At 38.9% G+C, this 25,627-nt stretch overlaps 1 protein-coding gene across 8 annotated transcripts in view; it reads right to left on the bottom strand.

Moving 5' to 3' along the window:
• The window catches only part of cita (citron rho-interacting serine/threonine kinase a), a 113,343-nt gene that overhangs the window by 10,197 nt on the left and 77,519 nt on the right, over positions 1-25,627 (bottom strand). For all 8 annotated transcript variants that reach the window (XM_061875315.1, XM_061875316.1, XM_061875310.1 and 5 more), the window contains 9 exons: positions 17,298-17,378; positions 17,089-17,224; positions 16,789-16,928; positions 12,285-12,377; positions 10,770-10,878; positions 10,557-10,685; positions 7,348-7,428; positions 7,209-7,287; positions 3,880-4,062 (listed from right to left, as the gene is read on the bottom strand). In XM_061875315.1, the coding sequence (XP_061731299.1) occupies positions 3,880-4,062; positions 7,209-7,287; positions 7,348-7,428; positions 10,557-10,685; positions 10,770-10,878; positions 12,285-12,377; positions 16,789-16,928; positions 17,089-17,224; positions 17,298-17,378 (1,031 nt within the window). The remainder of the gene's footprint in view (positions 1-3,879; positions 4,063-7,208; positions 7,288-7,347; positions 7,429-10,556; positions 10,686-10,769; positions 10,879-12,284; positions 12,378-16,788; positions 16,929-17,088; positions 17,225-17,297; positions 17,379-25,627) is intronic.

Consider the following 25,627-nt stretch of genomic DNA (forward strand, 5'->3'; position numbering starts at 1 on the left):
ATGTTCGGATGTACTTTGTGCATGCCGTCTTTGCTCCACAGCAAGTCTTTGCTGTCGTCCAGCATTCTGTTTTTTTTTTGTTATTCAATCCAACAAAATAATACACGGAAATACCATAACAATGCAATCCAATTCCAGAACCATACCCGACCCAGCAACACTCAGAACAGCAACAATAAACAGAGCAATTGAGAGGAGACACAAACACGACACAGAACAATCCAAAAGTAGTGAAACAAAATAGAATATTATCAACAACAGTATCAATACCAGTAACAATTTCAACATAGCAAAGATTAAAAATCCCTCGACATTATAATTTATAAAAAAATAAAATAAGATTGTCATTTAATGTTTGGATGAACTTTGTGGACGCCGTCTTTGCTGTCGTCCGGCATTCTGTTTTTGTTGACTTTGTAGCCAGTTCAGTTTTAGTCTCGTTTTGCATAGCCTTCCCTAAGCTTCAATGCCTTTTCTTAGGGGCTCTCACTATTTTGTTTAAGCATTCGATACATTTTTATCTGCACGCTGCCTCCCGCTGTTTCCGACATCTACAAAGCAATTAGCTACCGGCTGCCACCTACCGATATGGAAGAGTATTACACGGTTACTCTGCTGAGCTCTAGACACTCAACAACAACAACACATCATTTGCAGACTATAATTACTGATTTGCAAAAAAATATTTGAACCCAAATAGGTGAAATGACAATCTCTCACAGCACACTAGTGTGCCCAACACAGTGGTTGAAAAACACTGTTGTAGACAATCAACACTTTTTTATGACATACAATGTTTGGAGCCAAACAAAGTACACAATAAATAAACAAATGCATACAAATCCTCTATTTGACTCACTTAAGTCCTCCTGTGTCCAAGGACTTATTCCTCAGGTTTGTAAAAATTAACAAAAACAAGAAAAACATGTTTTTAAGAGAATAATCACTCTAGTATTGATCATATACTGATACTACCCTTGATATCCACATCACCAATTTATGGATTTACCCGCCCTCGTCTTACGTGTTGTGTGCTGACTGCAACAATGCTAACACACAGTTTTTATATTACCCTCCCTCTGCACACTTATTATTCTACCTGTTAATTACTGTTTTCTTTTTGCTGTTCTATCTCTACTTCTTCGCAGACTAAGCACTTACTTATTGGTGTTGTTTAAAGCAAACTTACTGGTTAGCTTAGCTGTTAGCATGCCTGCTCCTGTCTTGCTCTTGATGTGCAACATGTTTAGCCTTGTCCTCCAGTGATAATATTACTTAAGATACTAAATAATGCAGTTTATTTTCCGTAGTGGAGGTGATTATTATTAGCTTAGCAGAGCGGCTCCACACTCTGTAAGGAGACACATATTGTAAGTAGCTGCTTGTCAGCCAGGGTACCAAAATAAAGTGTAAAAATTAGATATCTTTAAGTGTTATTTTTTAATCCATAGTCATGTTTAAAGCAGCCAGTATTTTCCCAGATACCTTCTCCTGACCTCCTTGCTTTTATCTTATGCCTGCGAGTAAACTGGTAAATTGAGTAAATTGGGACGGCGTGGCGCAGTGGGGAGAGTGGCCGTGCGCAACCCGAGCGTCCCTGGTTCAATTCCCACCTAGTACCAACCTCGTCACGTCCGTTGTGTCCTGAGCAAGACACTTCACCCTTGCTCCTGATGGGTGCTGGTTGGCGCCTTGCATGGCAGCTCCCTCCATCAGTGTGTGAATGTGTGTGTGAATGGGTAAATGTGGAAGTAGTGTCAAAGCGCTTTGAGTACCTTGAAGGTAGAAAAGCGCTATACAAGTACAACCCATTTAAACTCTTTGTTTTGTCATTTGGGCTCCTGTTTGCCGGCTCACAGACCTGTTTTGGCCAGTTCCTTACCTGTTTTGAAGAAGCAGCTGTGCTCCTTTCTGGGCGAGAGGGGCTGTTTTCACTCTACATAAGCTCACTTTTTTTTATTTAGATTTAGAACTCGCTTACTGATGCTATGGTTGCATTGTAAGGGCTGGTCTCCTAAAGCTTCAGTAAAACTTGGTATTGTACAATTCTGACTCGGGGGTCCTTTTTACTCAACATATGCTGTATGTCATCCAAAAGAACTTGGGATTGACCATTGTCTTTTATTCCCTGAGAAGAACAATAGCCAGAGGGGATCAGTGTTTGTGATCGGCATTCAATGATCAGCAATGAAAATCAGCCAATAGTGTTGGTGGAGCGGCACACCCTTAATATGTACACATGACCATAGCTATGTACCGTGGTACACCCTTAATATGTAGATGACCACAACTACGTACCGTGGCACACCGTTAATATGTAGATGGCCACAGCTATGTACTGTGGCACACCCCTAATATGTAGATGACCACAGCTATATACTGTGGCACACCCCTAATATGTAGATGACCACAGTTATGTACTGAGGCACACCCCTAAGATGTAGATGACCACAGCTATATACTGTGGCACACCCCTAATATGTAGATGACCACAGTTATGTACTGAGGCACACCCCTAATATGTAGATGACCACAGTTATGTACTGTTGCACACCCCTAATATGTAGATGACCACAGCTATATACTGAGGCACACCCCTAATATGTAGATGACCACAGCTATATACTGTGGCACACCCCTAATATGTAGATGACCACAGCTATATACTGTGGCACACCCCTAATATGTAGATGACCACAGTTATGTACTGAGGCACACCCCTAATATGTAGATGACCACAGCTATATACTGTGGCACACCCCTAATATGTAGATGACCACAGTTATGTACTGAGGCACACCCCTAATATGTAGATGACCACAGCTATATACTGTGGCACACCCCTAATATGTAGATGACCACAGTTATGTACTAAGGCACACCCCTAATATGTAGATTACTACAGCTATGTACTGAGGCACACCCCTAATATGTAGATGACCACAGCTATATACTGTGGCACACCCCTAATATGTAGATGACCACAGTTATGTACTGAGGCACACCCCTAATATGTAGATGACCACAGCTATGTACTGAGGCACACCCCTAATATGTAGATGACCACAGCTATATACTGTGGCACACCCTTAATATGTAGATGACCACAGCTATGTAATATCACACACCCCTAATATGTAGATGACCACAGCTGTGACCTGTGACACACCCCTAATGTGTAAATGACCACAGCTATGTACTGTGACACACCCCTAATGTTTAGATGACCACAGCTGTGACCTGTGCATAGCGATGAGTGTTTGGCACTGCAGGACTTAGTGTGGTTGACCACAGTCAAACTGATTGGAGCAGCTGATGAAGTGAGAAGAAGATGCAGGACGTGACTTTGGTCATGTTGCGTAACAAAGACAAGAATAAGTCTGTTAACAAATAACAAACATTCATGTACTTCATCACATCAAAGTTGTCTTTATTCCAAAATGTTCATCTCTTACAAACGAGGCAGTTTAATCAACCTTAACATTTACCGCAAATGAAAAATGAACTCTTCTTCCTGCAAAGAAGAAGAATGGTGGTGTTACTGCAACACACTACACTGAGACTAACCACCCCCACCTGTGGATGCCAACCTGTGCCCTGCAGTGCCAACTACACCCGTGTGCCGTCTGCTATTCCCACTCCAGGAGGCCCTTGTAATGAGCTCTTTACTTTCACTGTTTCTTCCTGCAGCTTAATTAGCTACCAATCAACACTCATGTATCCCTCTTAAAAAATGCAAAAGCTCACTGGTCCATAAAGCCATTGCCAGAAATAGAAACATGACTAATTAGCACACAAAGGACTTGATGAAGGAAGAAAGAGGAAATAAAAAAGTGGGTGAGATGGCCAGTCCAACATAAAAACCACTACCACCCTCACCTGCGCCCCGAGCCGCCACGCTGCAGGTCTCCTCCGCCGTCCTGGTTCTGGATCAAGTTGCCTTTGCAGCAGATGACTCGTAATTTGTTCTGGTAGGACGAGGCCAAGTAAACGGCGCCAGAGGAGATTGCCGGGCCGAGGTAGCGTGGGTTAGGGATGTCGAGGTGAGCGTATGAGTGAGACCTGGAAAGACAAGGGGACAGTTTAAGGCTTGGGGGCCACATCATTTTATGTGTTGCAGCAATATCATTCATGATAAATGTAGTTCTTCTTTCACTTTTGACAAGATGCAAACACATATTTGTGTTTGAGTTTATTTGGAACATGCATTTAAGGCAGGGGTGCCCATTACGTCGATCGCGAGCTACCAGTCGACCGCGGGGGGTGTGTCAATCGATCTCCAGCCAGGCTTTTAAAAAAAATAGACCTAAAAATGAGTGATCATCAATCTTCACCAAGACGTCACTTAAATGACATTCACGGTACCGGAGGGTCTTGTGAGATGACGCTGGCTGCTGCAAGATCATTATTATTAAAATATGACTGAGAGGAAGGCGAGAAACACTTTTTATTTCAACAGACTCTCGCGCCGTACCTTCCGTCAAAACTCTAAAGGCCGACTGCACATTTTCTATCTTCACAATAAAAGCCCTGCTTCATGCTACCTGCGCTAACTAAATACAGAGTCTCGGAAAACTGGCGTGCACAAGCGATCCCTCAGAAAGCTGGCGTGCACATCACTTGTGCACGCCAGCTTTCCGAGACTCTTATTTTGTTAGCGCAGGCAGCATGAAGCAGGGCTTTTATTGTGAAGATAGGAAATGTGCAGTCGGCCTTTGGAGTTTTGACGGAAGGGACGGCGCGAAAGTCTGTTGAAATAAAAAGTGTTTCTCGCCTTCCTCTCCGTCATTTTTTCATAATAATGAAGTGGCAGCAGCCAGCGTCATCTCACAAGACCCTCGGGTGCCGTGAATGTCAATCAAGCAAGCTACGGAATTTGCCGCCAATGTTTTTCTTGTAAAGTGTATGGAAGCTGGATGAATTAGATGCCAAAAACCAACCACTTTCATGTGGTATTGTACAGAAAGGACAACTTTTTTTCTCCTCCATTTGAAAATGTGGGCGTTATCATCATTACTGTCTGATTCCAATCAATGCAAGTCATCAGAATCAGGTAATACACCAACTTATATTCTTGTCTTTGTGAAAGAAAGACATCTATATGTGTTACACATGCTTGTATTATCATTAAACACATTTAACTTGTTTACAAAAATGTCTCTTGCATAAATAAATAAATATAAATGATATATATAAATGAGGTAGATCCCCTCGAGTTGGTCAATTGAAAAGTAGCTCGCCTTCAGAAAAAGTGTGGGCACCCCTGATTTAAGGGAACTCTGGATCACAATGGAAAAAACTCAACATGTCTGAAAAAGGAGTAGGAAGATGCAGAGCTTTGATAAATACCAGACGATTCCTCTAAACTTGCACATGTAACAAGATATTCCAAACATTTCTTTAGTCATGAACAATTCTTAAAGATCTGCTTGTCAACTTGACTTCTGATTTCAAAGCAAATAATCCATCATATTGCTAGTAAAAGATATAATAAATGACTAGGTATGTGTGTAACAACATCATGAGGTGATGAAAGCAATCTCATGCTTATCGCTATAAATTGGTTCCGGACATGACCGTGATGAATTAATTTATGCAAAGTAGGAATCATTAGTTATAAATGAAATATTTTTAATAGCTGGAGCAGGTGTTCCCATTTCGTCAATGGCGAGCTGGATGAAGTAGAACTCCTCCACTTGGTCAATTGAAAAGTATCTGGCCTGCAGAAAAAGTGTGGACATCCCTGAGCTGGAGCATAAAAATGTGTTCACTGCCTTCTAAATGTTCAACATTATGAGAGCCCTCTTGACATGAAATAAGGCCGTATAGCGGGGGTGTCCAGACTTTTTCCACAGAGGGCCGCACACGGAAAAATTTAAACATGCAGGGGCCATTTTGATATTTTTCATTTTCAAACCATAACAAAATATATGGATTTTTTTTTATCCTTAGGGCTCCTGGGGAGCATAGAGGGTCTCAGTTACTAAAATGTTAAAAATAAGTCAAATTATTATTATTATTTTTTATTTAATGCTTATAGTAAATCTCTATATCAACTTGAGGTTGATACAAAGTAAAACAAATAAGGTTTTATGCCTTTTCTGTCAAAGACAACTTTGTTTTTTTATAGTAAAACTGAAATATGCAGTATTTAGATAGATAGATAATACTTTATTGATTCCTTCAGGAAAGTTCCTTTATTTAGCAATTAAAGCCCTCTAAGATCAATAATGCAGGACATCATTGATTTTAATTATTTAAGATTTTTGAGTAATTACAGTGAAAAGTTATATAAAATCCTACTAAATATATTTGAGATCCGAAAGGCTCCCCACTCATAAAGTGATGCATTTTTATTAGTTTTTTTATTTATTTACTTTTTACACTTAAATCTCAAGATCAACTTCCGATATGTCTGTCGATTTTAAGTTTGAACTATTAATTTGTTTGTTTTATGCTCTTTTGTCAAAACTTTGATGTTTTTATATGGCAACCACACAACATATGCAATATTTTTTCCACATAAAACATTTTAAAGTGATAATTTTTAAGTAATAATTCATTATGACATAGATTTTTTTTGTCCCTTTTTTTTTTGGAGCAATGAAAAAAAAAAAAAGACAAAAGGGGAAAAAAACTGCCTGCATGGCAGCTTTGTGTCAACATTGCCACTTTTTATCATTAGATTTCACCTCATTCCACTTTTTTGAAATGTTTTTAAAAACTTTTTGCAATACTATCAATTTTGCAATTTTTGCAGAATGCCTGGCGGGCCGGTAATTGATTAGCTGCGGGCCGCAAATGGCCCCCAAGCCGCACTTTGGACACCCCTGCTGTATAATCTTGTTCCATACCTAGAAATGTTGCCTCATCTGATCCACAATACTACTAAAGTATTGTTATTTTTAGTTCATTTGGCCATTTTTATGCTTGCAAATGCCTAATTAAGGGGCAAGAATGTTATAAATATAAATATATATATATATATTTTTTTAATCGGTGAAGTGTTGTGACGAGGGACGACTATACATTTATGTTCATATTTATTCACTGTTCCATCAGCAGCCATAACTGCCATGTGGCCCTCAGGGAAAACAAGTCTGACACCTCTGGAGCAGACTGTTAGAAAAAGTAGACATTTAATTGAATAAGATCCATTACAAGAGGATGTCACCATGATTGCGAGTATGTAATAGTGACAGTCTTACCCCAGTGCAGCATGGCCTTGAATCTCAATCACATCCAGAGAGTTGAAGTAGGTGACAAACAGGTAGGGCTCTCTATAGGCTGAAATGGTCAGGTTGACATTTAATATGCTGTAAACAAGTCATGCGGACTCAAACTAACCAAAGGACAGAGGCAGTCGGCTCCACTTGATGTCATCACTTCTGCTCCTGCGGCCGTATGCGTCCACAAACACGCCAAACTCTGCAAGAAATGTGTGGAACAAAGTTGAGCAAAAGTACAAATTCAACTACTGGTAGGTGCTTGGATTGTGTGATTTACAACTCTTGCACTTTGCTTTGGCATAGCTCCAAACAATAAGAGTGTCAAAAACAATCAGTTTTCAAATGAATGGTGATTCTTAATTGCAACGATTCTTAATCAAGTAAAAAAATAATTTTGTTACAATAGTTTTTAATCTGTCCTGTGCGGCCACTCAGACACATCATGTAGTACAGGGGCGCTCACACTTTTTCTGCAGGTGAGCTACTTTTCAATTGACCAAGACGAGGAGATCTACCTCATTCCTATTTATAATTTATATTTATTTATTTATGAAAGAGACATCTTTGTAAACAAGTTAATGGTGTTTAATGATAATACAAGCATGTTTAACACATATAGATTCCTTTCTTTCATGAAGACAAGACAATAAGTTGGTGTATTTGATTCTGATGACTTGCATTGATTGGAATCAGACAGTGGTGCTGATAACGTCCGCATTTTCAAATGGAGGAAAAAAAAAGTCCTCCTTTCTGTCCAATACCACATGAAAGTGGTTGGATTTGGCATCTCATTTGTCCAACTTGCATACTCGTTTTTAAACACTTTGTTATGAGAGTAGCATATGTGTGTGGCCCTTTAATGTCTGGCAGCAGGTGAGTGACGTCAGTGAGTGTGCGGGTGGGCAAGCAAGTGAGGAAGCGGTCGCTGAGGGCGGGGGAGAAATACATTGGCATCAAACTCCGTAGCTTGCTAGCTTGTGCACGCTAGCTTTCTGAGACTCTTATTTTGTTAGCACAGGCAGGATGAAACAGGTCTTTTATGGTGAAGACAGGAACTGTGCCGTCGGTCTTTAGAGTTTTGACAGTAGGTACGGAGTCTCTAGAAATAAAATGTGTTTCTCTGCGTCCGCCCTGTTAGTGATTTTTTTCTTAAATATGAGCTCGCAGCAGCCAGCGTCATCTCACAAGATCCTCGGGTGCCAAGAATGTCAAACAACTGACGAAAGTGAAGTCTTGGTATGATTGATGATTGCTCATTTTTATGTCTATTTTTTAATGCCTGGCTTGAGATCGACTGACACACCCTCCGAGATCGACCAGTCGATCGCCATCGACGTAATGGGCACCCCTGATGTAGTAGATGTAGATGATCTAGATCTGTGTACACATTTAATTGAGAAAATAGAAGTGTTGGATATTTCTCTTGTTGCCGTATTTGTATTTCACTTTATTAAATGTTTGGCTAGAATTTTATTTAAAAAAAAAAACACTTTTCTTTTAACTACCGTATTTTCCGCACTACAAGGCGCACCTAAAAACCTCAAATTTTCTCAAAAGCTTACAGTGCGTCTTATAATCCGGTGCGCCTTATATATGGACCAATGTTGAGCCACAACAGGTCTCACAACTACGGTAAGCAGCAGTCGACTTCATTTTCCCCCGTAGAAGAAGAAGTGCGCTTCTTCTTCTATGGTAAGACTTTACTTTTGGCGGTGGCTCTTTGCGCTGTGGGAAACCTGATTTGTCTGAGTGGATGGACAGGACAGATGGGATCGATTTTTTTTTTTTTTTAATCGATTAGGAATTGCGAGTAATCTAACAATCAATTTTTTTTTGACACCCCTTGTAGCTGCTGACAGAGGCACATTGTATGTATGTTATATGATTTCAAAGTTGGTTAGAATAAATAAATACAATTTATAAATATAAGTTCATATTTACATGTAATGTGATCAAAAATGTATTTCCTTTAGTAATTTCATGCAAGTATATTTTTTGTGACAAAACCCATGTAAATTGGAGAGGAACATATTTTTTGTTCCAGTTTGGTCACATTGTTGGGGGAACAATTAATATGTGAGGGAATAAAGGAAGCAGCATGACACAGCCAGCATTGGGTGGAAGATTAGAGAATCGGCTTCAAAAGAAACTTTATTCCCTCTGAGTTTGTGAGGCCAATGAGGTATGATTATTTCTGATAATGTATGTCAAATTAATGTGTTTTTTATGTGATGTCAGACTAATTGTAAGTTCTGTTCTTCTTATTTATTGTATCTGATGGCATTATTTTGGCATCGTTGTTAACAAGAAGAAGGCGTGGCTGTAATAAATGTCTGTGGGAGAAAAACAAACAACTTGAGCCTTGATTAAGACCTCAGAGGGAGTATCACCCCTACTGTTTGTCTATTTTGTAGTATTTTTTATCATGTAGTTCAGGGGTCGGGAACCTTTTTGGCTGAGAGAGCCAAGAATCCAAATATTTAAAATTTTATTTCCGTAAGAGCCATATAAAAAAAATGTCAACACGGAACAACTAAATGTGTGCATTTTGAAGTAAGACCAACATTTCTAAAGTATAATAGGTCTCTTATTCTTTGTAATAACATTGTTATTCTGAAGCTAACTGTGGAGGGGGTGTGGCCTGCAGGCCTGCAGCGAAGCAGGGTGTTGTCGGGATCGGCCTCAAAATCAGCGACAGATGCGTAGAAGCCCACCTGGGCCTTGTTATCTAATCACCTGTCGCTCTGTTATAAGCAGCAACCAGGTGGAGAGACGGGGTTGGAGCTGGAGCCAGAGCGCGAGCGAGAACGAAAGAGGAAAAGACAATTGCTGGAAAGCAACTGAGAGACTTATTGAAAAATAAAACAATATTGTAACCCTGAAACAGGCTCTCATGTCAGTGCTTGGTGGTCCGAAGAACCCCCAGGAGGGCAAGCCCCACACTAACCAATAATAAATACATAACTTCTTACCATTAACGCAACTTCTTGAACAGTTGCGGTAGAAAATGGATGGATGGATTCCAAATGCATGAGAATATTTTATATTTTGAACGTTATTTTTAACACTGTGATTACAAGTGGAATTATTCATTACTTATCGTTTAACGCAATGTCAGCTCAGATTTATCGGAGAGCCAGATGCAGTCATCAAAAGAGCCACATCTGGCTCTAGAGCCATAGGTTCCCTACCCCTGATGTAGTTAATCATATATATGGCACCCAATGTTATTTAAAAAAAAAAAGTATTGATTTTGAATCTAGAGTTGTTTTGAATCGATTCTAATTCGAATAGATAGCCTCCCCAAAATGGCGCTGCCCTACTAACCATGGAAACACAGCAGGTATTCATCCTTCTGAGGAGCCGTGGTGACCTGGATGATGGATATGGGGAAGCTGTGGGAGGATGCAGCGAACACAGCGGAGGCTAACGTCACATCGTTTTTATCCAGGAACTCTGCAGGAACACATGAGTGAAGGATGTGTAAACATTAAACAAGCAACAAGGAAACTACTGTGGGAGTCCTGACTGATGACCCACCTTCCAGCACATACTGCTTCATCTCAATTTCATAGAACTTGTTGGTGCCAATGATGATACTGTAACCCGTGAAGTGGATGCAGCTGCAGGGCTCCGAGGTCTCAATTTCCTGCAAATACATTCAACAATCAACACAGACTACTTTGGTAAAACTGACCTGCAGTTGCTTTAAAGCGGACTTACGATGATTTCAGTTTACATTTAAAACACTCCCTTGTGATTAGTTAGATATGCTTTAGTGTACATTTTGCTCCTCAGTAACTTTTATAACATCTTTTTTTGAGTCTGTCTGCAAGCTAAAAGGCATTCCTAGATTATAATAATAATAGATGTTATTTGTAAAAAGCACTTTACATTGAGCAAACAACCTCAAATTGCTCAAATGTATTGAAAAAAATAAATAAATTAAAAATAATAATAAAAAAATAATAAAAATAAATACAAATAAAAACTAGAACAGCCTAATAGCTAGAACTAGTATGCATATATCTACAAAAGGCTTTTTTTTAAAGCATCCACAGTCTGTGGTGCCCTCAGGTGGTCAAGGAGAGCGTTCCACAGACTGGGAGCGGCGGAGCAGAAAGCCCCGTCTCCCATAGTTCGTAGCTTTGTCCTTGGGGGTTGGAGGAGGTAAGCTTGTTTGGAGCGGAGATGTCGTGTGGAGGACTTGGGGGTGAGTAGTTCTTTGAAGTAGAGGGGGGCATTTCCATGGAGGCACTGGTGGGTTAATAGGGAGACTTTGTATTCAATCCTGAGTGGAACAGGAAGCCAGTGAAGAGATTTGAGAATTGGTGTGATATGGTCGTATTTCCGTACCCTCGTCAGGATCCCAGCAGCACTATTCTGTATGTATTGCAGCTTCTGGATGTTTTCGCCGGGGATCACCACAGGAAGTGCGTTGCAGTAGTCGAGCTTCTCGGCATCAGAGAGAGTGAGTGAGGGGCGGAGTTTAGCAATGTTCCTGAGGTGTTAGAAAGAGGTCTTGCACACTTGTTTTATTTGAGCCTCAAAGGTCAGGTGAGGGTACATTCCAACACCCAGATTAGTGACTGAGGATGAGAGGTGAATGTCGGTGATGGTGTGTGACTTGAGTCTGATGTGGGATGCCCACTAGAATGGCTTCCATTACAAATGAAACCAAAAGTATCATTTAATGTAAATAATTAAATATATATCATGATTCAATTTAGCTTTTAGCAACCTGTATCTCATTGTATGTTGGTGTTATACAACTAGATGAGAATACTCTATCCTACCTTTTTGTGTGTTTCCTCATAGCCTGAAGAGCTTGACTTAGTGTCCAAATAAGTAAGACCACCTCGCGGTGACATCACACTGTGGCCAGACTGCAGAACCCCTCCAACAGAAACAAGCTCGCACCAAAAGGCATGAACCTTATGATTTAACACCAGTATCCAACATTGGAACAATATTTATATGTCAGGAGAGAAGAAATTAATCGTAGGTCCCCTTTAAACTTTTAGCTGAACTTGGTATCTTTGGGGTTCTACTCACCTTTCGGATGCAGAACTTGTTGAGGCTCTCATTAAGTCGTAGGATTGTAATCTTATTGGGCATCGCAGCACAAATACAGATTCCATTGTCGATCTGTGAAAAAGAGAACAACTCAGCTACCAGCCATTGTTGTGACGAGGCCTGTGTCCATCCCGATATTTTGGTACCGCTAACAAAATACAAAAATAAAGGGCACAATAAAAAAAAAAGGTAGGTACAGTAGGTCAGTGTTTTTCAACCAGTGTGCAGTGAGATACAGTCTGGTGTGCTGTAGGAGATGATCTCATTTCACCTATTTGGGTTAAAAATATTTTTTGCAAACCAGTAATTATAGTCTGCAAATGATGCTGTGGGTGCTGTCTAGAGCTCGGCAGAGTAACCATGTAATACTCTTCCAAATCAGTAGGTGGCAGCCGGTAGCTAATTGCTTTGTAGAGTTCGGAAACAGGTAAAAATGTGTCTAATGCTTAAACCAAAAATAAACAAAAGGTGAGTGGCCCTAAGAAAAGGCATTGAAGCTTAGGGAAGGCTATGCCGAACAAAATTAAAACTGAACTGGCTACAAAGTAAACAAAAACAGAATGCTGGAGGACAGCAAAGACTTACTGTGGAGCAAAGACGGCGTCCACAATGTAGATCCGAACATGACATGACAATCAACAATGTCCCCACAAAGACGGATAAAAACTATTTAAATATTCTTGATTCCAAAAACAAAGTAGATACCGAAAATAGCGCGCAAAAGAAGACATGAAACTGCGACAGGAAAATACCCCCCAAAAAAAGAAAAAGCTACCAAAATAAGAGCGGAAGACTAGAACTAAAACACTACACACAGGAAAACAGCAAACAACTCAAAATAAGTCACAGTGTGATGAGACAAGAGCTATATTGATACATGCTTGGTTATGCTTTGAAGTCATTTCCAAAAATTGCGACGACTTTTTACTGTCAATTGAGTTTCGTTTTTTTAATAATTTCTGCTGATGGTGTTCCTCCGGGTTTTTTCAACGTAAAAAATGTGCCTTGGCTCAAAACAGTTTGAAAAACACTGCAGTAGGTCACATATGTAACGTGAGTCATGTGGTTTTTGACACCAACATAATACAATCAGCTGTTCACCTGCAGGGTTTTTACCTGTGTGATAAAAGAGAAAATAAACTGGTAGTCCTTTAGCTGCCCCATTGTTTGATCATCTCTTACTGCCTTTGCACATGTCAATGTTTACTTTTGTCTTCACAATGAATCTACACACAGTCCGTACTTAGGTGCAACGTTCACAGAGTCTCGTATGCTTCCTGCCCCAGGTGAGCTACGATGGTTGTGGGAAGAGTTGTTTGATGTTGGATGCTGGAAAATGTCTGATTTGTTGCAACACTAAGACATTCATTCATTGCTGCATCCGGATGATTGATGAGCACGTCATGCGCGGTGTGGAGAGGTGCTGGATGTGAGGCCGGCCTGTTCAGGTGTCTGCCATTCTCCTGGTGGACGTCTCACTGATATCATATCAATACTTTTTTTTTTTTTTCTAGTGTCTTCGCAATTGACGGGGTTGTTTAAATGTTCATGCGTTCGTTACGTCTCGTCTTGATTACTGTAACGTATTATTTTCGGGTCTCCCTATGTCTAGCATTAAAAGATTAAAGTTGGTACAAAATGTGGCTGCTAGACTTTTGACAACAACAATCAATCAATCAATCAATGTTTACTTATATAGCCCTAAATCACTAGTGCTTTAAAGGACTGCACAAACCACAACACAAACCACTACGACCTCCTCGGTAGGCCCACATAAGGGCAAGGAAAACTCACACCCAGTGGGACGTCGGTGACAATGATGACTATGAGAACCTTGGAGAGGAGGAAAGCAATGGATGTCGAGCGGGTCTAACATGATACTGTGAAAGTTCAATCCATATTGGATCCAACACAGTCGCGAGAGTCCAGTCCAAAGCGGATCCAACACAGCAGCGAGAGTCCCGCTCACAGCGGAGCCAGCAGGAAACCATCCCAAGCGGAGGCGGATCAGCAGCGCAGAGATGTCCCCAGCCGATACACAGGCAAGCGGTACATGGCCACCGGATCGGACCGGACCCCTTCCACAAGGGAGAGTGGGACATAGGAGAAAAAGAAAAGAAACGGCAGATCAACTGGTCTAAAAAGGGAGTCTATTTAAAGGCTAGAGTATACAAATGAGTTTTAAGGTGAGACTTAAATGCTTCTACTGAGGTGGCATCTCAAACTTTTACCGGGAGGGCGTTCCAGAGTACTGGAGCCTAAAATGAAAACGCTCTATAGCCCGCAGACTTTTTTTGGGCTCTGGGAATCACTAATAAGCTGGAGTTCAACAAGAAAGTTCAAACAAGAAATTCTGATCTTATTACACCTACAGTATGTTTTGGACTTTAAGTCACAGTTTTTTCATAGTTTGGCCGGGGGTGCGACTTATACTCAGGAGCGACTTATGTGTGAAATTATTAACACATTACCGTAAAATATCAAATAATATTATTTAGCTCATTCACATAAGAGACTGGACGTATAAGATTTCATGGGATTTATGGATTAGGAGTGACAGATAGTTTGGTAAAGGTATAGCATGTCCTATATGTTATAGTTATTTGAATGACTCTTACCATAATATGTTAGGTAAACATAGCAGTTGGTTATTTATGCCTCATATAAAGTACACTTATTCAGCCTGATGTTCACTATTCTTTATTTATTTTAAATTACCTTTCTAATGTCTATTCTTGGTGTTGGGTTTTATCAAATAAATTTCCCCAAAAAATGCGACTTATACTTCAGTGCGACTTACTACACGGTCTAGCTCCATCCGATCTTGCTGATTGTATTGTACCATATGTCTCGGCAAGGAATCTGCGTTCAAAGAACTTATTAGTGATTCCCAGAGCCCAAAAAAGTCTGCGGGCTTTAGAGCGTTTTCTATTGGGGCCCCAGTACTCTGGAATGCCCTCCCGGTAACAGTTCGAGATGCTACCTCAGTAGAAGCATTTAAGTCCAATCTTAAAACTCATTTGTATACTCTAGCCTTTAAATAGACCTCCTTTTTAGACCAGTTGATCTGACGTTTACTTTATTTTCTCCTTTGCATCCATGGCCACCACAGGTCTGGTGGCCATGGATGAAGTGTTGGCTGTCCGGAGTCTGGACCCGGGGTGGACCGCTTGCCTGTGCATCGGTTGGGGACATCTCTGCGCTGCTGACCCGTCTCTGCTCAGGATTGTCTCCTGCTGGCCCCACTATGGACTGGACTCTCAATATTATGTAAGATCCACTATGGACTGGACTCTCACTATTATGTAAGATCCACTATGGACTGGACTCTCACACTATTATGTTAGATCCACTATGGACTGGACTCTCACACTATTATGTTAGATCCACTATGGACTGGACTCTCACACTATTATGTTAGATCCACTATGGACTGCACTCTCACACTATTATGTTAGATCCACTATGGACTGGACTCTCACACTATTATGTTAGATCCACTATGGACTGCACTCTCACACTATTATGTTAGATCCACTATGGACTGGACTCTCACACTATTATGTTAGATCCACTATGGACTGGACTCTCACTATTATGTTAGATCCACTATGGACTGGACTCTCACTATTATGTTAGATCCACTATGGACTGGACTCTCACTATTATGTTAGATCCACTATGGACTGGACTCTCACTATTATGTTAGATCCACTATGGACTGGACTCTCACTATTATGCAAGATCCACTATGGACTGGACTCTCACTATTATGTTAGATCCACTATGGACTGGACTCTCACTATTATGTTAGATCCACTATGGACTGGACTCTCACTATTATATTAGATCCACTATGGACTGGACTCTCACTATCATGTTAGATCCACTATGGACTGGACTCTCACTATTATGTTAGATCCACTATGGACTGGACTCTCACTATTATGTAAGATCCACTATGGACTGGACTCTCACTATTATGCTGGATCCAATATGGACTGGACTCTCACTATTATGTTAGATCCACTATGGACTGGACTCTCACTATTATGTTAGATCCACTATGGACTGGACTCTCACACTATTATGTTAGACCCACTATGGACTGGACTCTCACACTATTATGTTAGATCCACTATGGACTGGACTCTCACACTATTATGTTAGATCCACTATGGACTGGACTCTCACTATTATATTAGATCCACTATGGACTGGACTTTTAAAATATTATGCTGGACCCACTCGACGTCCATTGCATCCGGTCTCCCCTAGGGCGAAGGGGGGGTTACCAACATCTGCGGTCCTCTCCAAGGTTTCTCATAGTCATTCACATTGACATCCCACTGGGTTGTGAGTTTTTGCCTTAATGTCGGCTCTGAACCGAGGATGTGGTTGTGGCTTGTGCAGCCCTTTGAGATACTTGTGATTTAGGGCTACATAAACAAACATTGATTGATAAGAAAATCAATGAACTGACCTTTCCGGAGGAGAAGAGGTGGCATCCTTTCACCGTCTCAAAGATGAAGGGACTGAGGTCAGGTGGAGATGGGAGATGGGACTGTGACAATGACTGCTTCACCTTTTTGATCTCCACCAAGCACAAGGCTCGGTCCTCTCCTGGAGGACACACTCATAGATGTTATAGAACTATAGATCTTCCAAACAATAAATACATGAAGCACAAAAAGGAACAAATACAGAGAACCACATTCACAATTAATTCAATGACAACCGCTCTTAATTAAATCCTAAAAAAAAAAAAAATTCATTTACTAACCTGTGATCATCAAGAGCTTGTCAAGTTCTCTTAGAATCTGAATCTGGAACACGCAGGCCAGGCCTGGGATGTGGGTCAAAGAGTTCTTTATGACGTTCAGAGCATACAAGCCCTCCTCAGAGCCCACCAGCACCAGCTAAGGTGAGAGACAACCACAGTTATGATGTGAACCCTGAAGGCATCAGCTCATGTTAAGTAGAAGTCAGAACCTGATCAGTGAGAGGCAAAGTGCAGTTGATGTCCAAGCGGTCGTCACCCTCCAACTTCAGCAAGGAGTTGCCTAGAAGTTTCTGTAAGGGCATCAAAGAGATGAGAGGAGGGGGATGTTAGGCAGGCTATCAGCACATCAGCAGCGTGCGGCAAACAAAGACAGGCAGCTGTCACTCAATTTCCCAAATACAAAATAAAGAAAAAACTACTTAAAGGGGAGCTGCACTTTTTATATATTTTTTAGAATTTTGATTATTGTTCACAATCATTATGAGTGACAAGAACACGTTTTTTTTTTGTGGGATTGTAAAGATGATTAAAAAAAACAACTTGCAAAATGCAACCAATGAAAGTCACCATTGTAGCCTTCAAAGCCCTCCATCAACGTTTTATATACACACTGCTTACATATATACAGTATATATATATATACATATATATATATATATACACATACATACATATATATACATATATATATACACACATATACATATATATATATATACACATATATATATATATATATATACATATATATATATATATATGTATATATATATATATATACACACACACATATGTATACATGTATATATACATATATGTATGTATGTATGGTGTCGGACAATGGTGACTTGGTGTCGGACAATGAAGACGACTATTTTTGGATAAATGAGTATTGATTGATATAGGAATGACATGTTGGCGCAGACAGAAGCCAAGAGACTGAGGTCGGTGTGACTTGTGGAACTTGGAGCCAAGCTATGCCGAAATAAATGGTGTGCTCATCTAAACTAAACTGGAAAAGAACGTCCCCGGCCAGCTGGACCAAATGCACAACTGTCCATCGAGTGAGTCACAACAATATTGATCTCAGGGCAATCGATCGTTTGGTCAGATCTAGTGTTAGACTTTGATTGGTCAGATATATTCTAGCGGCTAGAGGTGGGGGGAAATAATTTAGACATGGAGGATAATAAAATCGATTAGTAAACATCAATCAATTTATTTATAGTAAATAAAGTAATGCAGACAGTTGTAAAATGTGTCTGACTGCAGCGAGCCACCTTACCAAGACATCTGACCAGCTCCTTTTATTACAGGGCACTTATGTTCCAGTCTTGCACACATTTCTATTAATTTAATAAATGTAATTTACTGTTTCTTCCCACAAATGCACTGTTTTTTACAAGTTGCAAGTGATAAACCTTTATTTAGTGGAACAAAAATAAATGTAAAACTGCGTCAATATACACACGTTAAAAGATGCATCAATAATCCATTTTTAATCGAATCTTAAATCCTGAATCGTAATCGTAGCCAAATCATGAGGTGCCCGAAGATTCCCACCTCTACTAGCGGCTGGTGCCAATACTTCAGTAAACTTCATCAGTTCGTGCTCATAGACTAAGATTGGTCAGATGATGGTTTCGCCCTACTGTAGTGAGAAAAACAACTGTTTTAATAAAATCGAGCAATACTACTGTCAAAGCTAACGGCAGTCATTGAAGTGTAATTTCCCTCGTTAGCACTGACATATTGTGTGGCAGAACCATCGCTGTGGACTACTACCAGTCAAAATAGTCAGAATCCGCTACATTAGCCTTGCATTCATTGTAAACAAATGGCATTGATTGCAATACATCCTGCTATTGTTAGTACAACTACATCACTGTCGAGCGAGCTGTGTACAAACAACACATGTGGGCTGATACTTTATAGATGGCTACCGCAATACAATTGTTCATGTTTTTCAGTCAGTATTGTTAGAATAATCGTATATAAGTTATCACAAAACTTTGTGTTTCATTGACTTTCCAGGGAGAACACAAAAGCGGTCTTTGAGCCTACCAAGAAGAAGGCTTGTAAAACTCCACTGTGTAGGATGGGAAGCAACATGAAGGTGTTCTGTTTCTTTCAAGTATTGCAATACACAGAAAGATTTTGTCTTGACCCAAGAACTACAAAAGCGGAGAGGAAGCAGGGCCTGACTACCCTCAAGGCGACCATTTCTGTGAACTGTTTTACGACCTCTTCTTTGAAATGTTTTACGACCTTTTCTTTTGAAATGTTCCGTAACCAAAGGCGATGGCTATTTACCACCCCGTCCCGTAAAAACAGCTGTTGCCATGTAATCAGGGAAAGTACAAATAAAAGAGGTGGCGTACAATCTTTCGCCAGAGCGTGCTGGAGACTGTACAAGAGTACAGCCCAGACGTTTCTCCTCAAATTGAGCCAAATTTAATTCTGTCTCTGTTTATTTCTTTGCTTCTTGTCTTGTTTAATAGATGTCATCGTTGTTTGAACCTGACAAGTACAGATGTGTGTCTATGGAATTGTGTTGTGCATTAAATACTCAAAAGCCATTCAGCTGTTGACGCAGAAGCGAGACGATGTGTTAGTACGCTAGAAAAAGAGTTCCTCATTGTTCGCTCTTCCAAAAACAATGTTGCTACAGCTTTGTTGTTATACACAACTCCCGTTGCCTCAACAGAGCAAAAAACATTACCAAGGACAGCACACACCCTGGCTTCCACCTGTTCGACTTGCTACCATCAGGCAGGCGCTACAGGTGCATCAGAGCCAGAACAAACAGGCTCAGAGACAGCTTCTTTCCCAAAGCTTTCACCATGTTGAACTCTAACTTATAATAATAATAATTCACCCCTATACAATATAATGCCCTAATACCCTACTGTGCAATACTACCCTTCGAGTGCAATACGTCCGTCACTGATTGTTATTTATTACTTCGGTACTCCTGTCTTGCTCTGTATATTGTCCAGTATTTGTATTTTGTACTTCTATAGTGTTTTGTATATTGTACAGAATTGCTTATTATTTTTATTGGATAGTCGTCTGTTTATAGTAGTCTGTTTATTTCAATTGTTAGTTTTTCCTTTATTACCTCTTATGTCATTTATTTCACCCCATATTTGTTCCCATTACCGCACCTTAAATTGGAGTCTTTAATCTCGTTGTATGCACATATAATGACAATAAAATTCATTCTATTCTATTCTATTCTATTCTATTCTATACAGGTTACGGAATGTAAAAGAAGTATTGACGGTTTTTGGATGCATTTTTAAAGCGACTTAGAGGCAGAATGGATTGCTCCCATTAGCTGCTCTACTAGCCACCTAGAACAAGGAGATTGTTACAAATTAGAATGCAAGAAAAACACAAAAACTGTTGTATTCCTGTCTCTCATAAAGAATAGGTCAAATTCCAAAAAGTGCAGTTCCCCTTTAATGATGTGTCAGTACATGAAGTTATAAAGTAGAATGTAGGTCACATTTTTGCACTAGCAATTATTATACTGACAATATGTGTAGTTTATGCAAACACATGTCGGTGTTTGTTGCTATTTTGTCTGTTTCAGGCATTAAATAGCGGTTAGGTAGTTGTGAACAGTTGAGGTGTGGGAGGCAAGTGGATGTAAATCCTGATATATGTCTTGCTATAATTTTGTGGTGAACTGATAGAGAATGTCAGCCAAGCTTAAATTAGCTGCATGTTGCTCATGTCTGCTGGAAGACATTCTGAGCTAAGATAGTGTTTGGAAAAGGGTGTTGACCATTTATTTCTTTACCAAAGTAGATTAGGCAATGTGTTATTTTAAGATAAGCGTGCACTTGTTTAAAAAAATTACTGTTGAAAAATGATCACAATTTAAAGGCCTACTGAAAGCCACTACTAGCCATAGTTTATATATCAATGATGAAATATTAAATTTAAATTTCCCAGGAGTTTCGTCTTCGAAACGTCGTGTAATGATGACGTGTACGCAAGACGTCGCAAGTTTTTAGGAAGTATGAGCGCTGGCCCACACACAGCTAAATGTCATCTGCTTTAACGGCATAATTACACAGTATTTTGGACATCTGTGTTGCTCAATCTTTTGCAATTTGTTCAATTAATATTGGAGAAGTCACAGTAGAAAGACGGAGTTGGGAAGCTTTAGCCTTTAGCTACACAAACACACGGTGATTCCTTGTTTAAAATTCCTGGAGATGAAACTTTACTATGGATCAGAGCGCGGTCAAGAGAACATGGATCCCGACCACATGTCAACCAGCAGGTTTCGGTGAGAAAATTGTGGTTAAAAAGTCAGTTCTTACGGGAGAAAAGCTGAGCTTGTGCCGTCCATAGCTGCCGTCGACATTGGCGTCAAGACACCCGTGGAGACACCCTTCCGACTATCAGGTACTATTAAACTCACTAAAACACTAGCAACACAATAGAAAGATAAGGGATTTCCCAGAATTATCCTAGTAAATGTGTCTAAAAACATCGGAATGCAATCGCGTTTTTTTTTTTCCCCCTAGTCCGTCGCTATCAATATCCTCAAACATGAATCTTTCATCCTCGCTCAAATTAATGGGGAACTTGTCGTTTTCTCGGTCCGAATAGCACTTTTTGTTGGAGGCTCCCATTATAAACAATGTGAATATGTGAGGAGCCATCAAACATGTGACGTCATCGTCTGCTACTTCCGGTAGAGGCAAAGCTTTTTTCTTAGCACCGAAAGTTGCGAACTTTATCGTGGATGTTCTCTACTAAATCCTTTCAGAAAAAATATGGCAATATCGCGTAATGATCAAGTATGACACATAGAATGGACCTGCTATCCCCGTTTAAATAAGAACATCTCATTTCAGTAGGCCTTTAAGACGAATAAAAGCACAGCAGGTTAGAGTTCTACAGATGAGGGCTGTGAGGAGTCTCCACAATTTAATTGAACTTTTTCTTCCTCCTCATCACTGGTGGTTCTCACTTTTTTTTAATTGAGAGTTTTACAACAAACAATCAGTACAGCTATAATAACATAAAACTGTAATTTACATGTTTTAACAGTTACACTAAAGCCACTGTAATACAGAATTGCATTCAAAGTAGGGCTGGGCGATATATCGATAGACTCGATATATTGCGGGTTTGTCTCTGTGCGATATAGAAAATGACTATATGGTGATATTAGAATATACGTTCTCACGCAGTTGCTTTTAGCTGCGGGCATTACACTACAGGCTCTTCTCACTCTTTCTTGTCTCTCCTACTCAGAGACATAAGCGCACTTTTTCACATACTGTCGCGCGTGCAACGTCATACGCCCTCGCCGAGCAGGTAGCGGCATGGGTAAGGTTAGCTGTGGTGCTAGTGGTGCGAGTGTTAATATGAGAGAAAGAAGCTGCGAATCTGGTAACAAATGGAGGAAGAACTAATTCCCAAGAAAAACAGCACAGGGTGCATCGTCTAGCGGTGGTTTGGCTTCAAGCGGGAAGATGTTGAACGGACAACCGTAATATGTCTAGTATGCGGTAAAAGCGTTGCTGCAAAAAGTAGCAGCACTGCTAATTTATAGCATCATTTGAAAAGGCCCCCGCTCGAGAGTGCTTGAAACTCTGCATGTCAACATCTCTGTTTGGTGCCACACCCACAAAATGCCATTTCCATATACACACTGTATGAAACAAATAGTCAACAACAGAAGGACATAACGTCCGCAGGAACCTACCACATAGCGAAGGACATACACTATTTGATTTCCTATTATGCAGCTCATTTTTATTTGACACTTATTAAAATATCTTGTGTGACATCCTGCACAAAAGTGCACTTTATTTGATTTAAACTATTGTTGTGGTGTTCTGTACAAAAAGTGCACTTTAATTTAGTGTTGTTTTGATATGTCATCTTAGTGACATCATGCACAAAAGTGCACTCATAGATTGTTTTAAAATGTCTCTGACAATCTTGCACTTTATGTTTTGGAATGATATGAATGTTTGTGCCACTGCTTAATAACTGTTTAATAAATACACTTTTAGTTGTGGTTTTCCTCTCTGCATGAAAGTTTAAAAGTAGCATATATTAATGCAGTATGAAGAAGAATGTTTGAATGTAGACACATAGAATCATCATACTGCTGTGATTATATGTATCAAGTGTTCATTCAAGGCTAAGACAAAATATCCAGATATATATGTTGTATCGTGACATGGCCTAAAAATATAGAGATAGGAAAGCGCTATACAAGTACAACCTATTTATTATTTATTAATAAAAGGCCATATCGCCCAGCCCTAATTCAAAGTCAGAAATGCGTCTAATTAATTATGCGAGTTCATCTCGACTAGTATGAGTGCAACAGGAACAATTAATTGCTTACATACCAGCACCGGCAAAAAAAATATCTGACACAATTATTGAAAGTCTGCCTTGTTGTTGTTGTTTCTTTGAACTGTAGTATCATAAAAGATGTAAACCAGAGGTGTCCAAACTATTTCCATTGAGGGCCGCACACTGAAAAATTAAAGCATGCGGGGGCCATTCTGATATTTTTCATTTTCAAAACCAAAACATTATATATATATATATATATATATATATATATATTTTTTTTTTTTACCTTTAGGGCTCCCCTCAAGTTTGCTCTCAGGGACATGAAAGTGTCTCAGTCATTAAAATGTTAAATCAGTCATAAGTTTTTTTTTTTTTCAATGCTTAAATCTCCAAAACAACTTAAGCATATCTGTCGATATAAAGTTATTTATTTTTTCAAATTTAATTTTTTTTTGTCAAATCCATTTTTTGGGACAAAAACACAAAATTGACAATCTTTTAATATTATATAATCAATACAACAACACTGATTTTCAGCAATGACAAACAAAAAATAAAATTAAAAATGTCCCACAAAAATTCTTGGTGATCCCTAAAAGTATTAAAAATTAGTCATACATTTTGTTTCCAATGCTTGAGTCTCTAGACCAGGGGTCACCAACCTTTTTAGAACCAAGAGCTACTTCTTGGGTACTGATTAATGCGAAGGGCTACCAGTTTGATACACACTTAAATAAATTGCCAGAAATAGCCAATTTGCTCAATTTACCTTTAATAAATATATATATATATATATATATATATATATATTAAAAAAAATGGGTATTTCCGTCTGTCATTTCACGTACATTTTTTGTAGAGAATAAATGATGAAAAAAACACTTAATTGAACGGTTTAAAAGAGGAGAAAACAGGAAAATAAAATGTTGAAACATAGTTTATCTTTAATTTCGACTCTTTAAAATTCAAAATTCAACTGAAAATAAGAAGAGAAAAACTAACTAATTCGAATCTTTTTGAAAAAATGAAAAAAAGAATTTATGGAACATCATTAGTATTTTTTCCTGATTCAGATTTATTTTAGAATTTTGATGACATATTTTAAATACCGGTAGGTTAAAATCCAAACTGCATTTTGTTAGAATATATAACAAATTGGATCAAGCTATATTCCAAACAAAGACAAATCATTATTTCTTCTAGATTTTCCAGAACAAAAATTTTAAAAGAAATTCAAAAGAGATTGAAATAAGATTTAAATTTGATTCTAAAGATTTTCTAGATTTGCCAGAATAATTTTTATAATTTTAATCATAAGTTTGTAGAAATATTTCACAAATATTCTTCGTCAAAAAACAGAAGATAAAATGAAGAATTAAATTAAAATGTATTTATTATTCTTTACAAAAAAAAAAAAAAACTTACTTGAACATTGATTTAAATTGTCAGAAAAGAAGAGGAAGGAATTAAAAAGGTATATGTGTTTAAAAATCCTAAAATCATTTTTAGGGTTGTATTTTTTTTTTTTTTAATTGTCTTTCTGAGAGTTATATGAAGCGAAGTAAAAAAATTAATGTATTTATTTAAACAAGTGAAGACCAAGTCTTTAAAATATTTTCTTGGATTTTCAAATTCTATTTGAGTTTTGTCTCTCTTAGAATTAAAATGTCGAGCAAAGCGAGACCAGCTTGCTAGTAAATAAATACAATTTAAAAAATAGAGGCAGCTCACTGGTAAGTGCTGTTATTTGAGCTATTTTTAGAACAGGCCAGCGGGCGACTCATCTGGTCCTTACGGGCGACCTGGTGTTGGTGACCCCTGCTCTAGATCAACTTCAGATCTATCTATTGATTATAAGTTTTCATTATTTTAGAGTTTGTTTGTTTATTTTATGCCCTTTTTGTCAAAGAAAACTTAGTTTTTTACACGGCAAACCCATAAAATAAGCAATATTTTCCCCCAAAAATATTAAATTTTTGATATGAAGTAATTGAAGCTTTAAATAGGTCAATAATTCAAAACATTAAATTTAGTTGATTATTATTTTTTGAGCAATGACATTTTTTAAATGAAATAAACACCTGCTTAGTGTTATGAAAGACAAAATTGCAACTTTTTCTCGTTACATTCCACCTGTTTGCTGTTTTATTCCACATGTTTATGTTTCATTTTCTTTTCTAGTAGTATCTAAAAAATA

Source organism: Nerophis ophidion, linkage group LG16, assembly GCF_033978795.1.
Source record: "Nerophis ophidion isolate RoL-2023_Sa linkage group LG16, RoL_Noph_v1.0, whole genome shotgun sequence".
In the NCBI taxonomy this organism is placed as follows: Eukaryota; Metazoa; Chordata; class Actinopteri; order Syngnathiformes; family Syngnathidae; genus Nerophis; species Nerophis ophidion.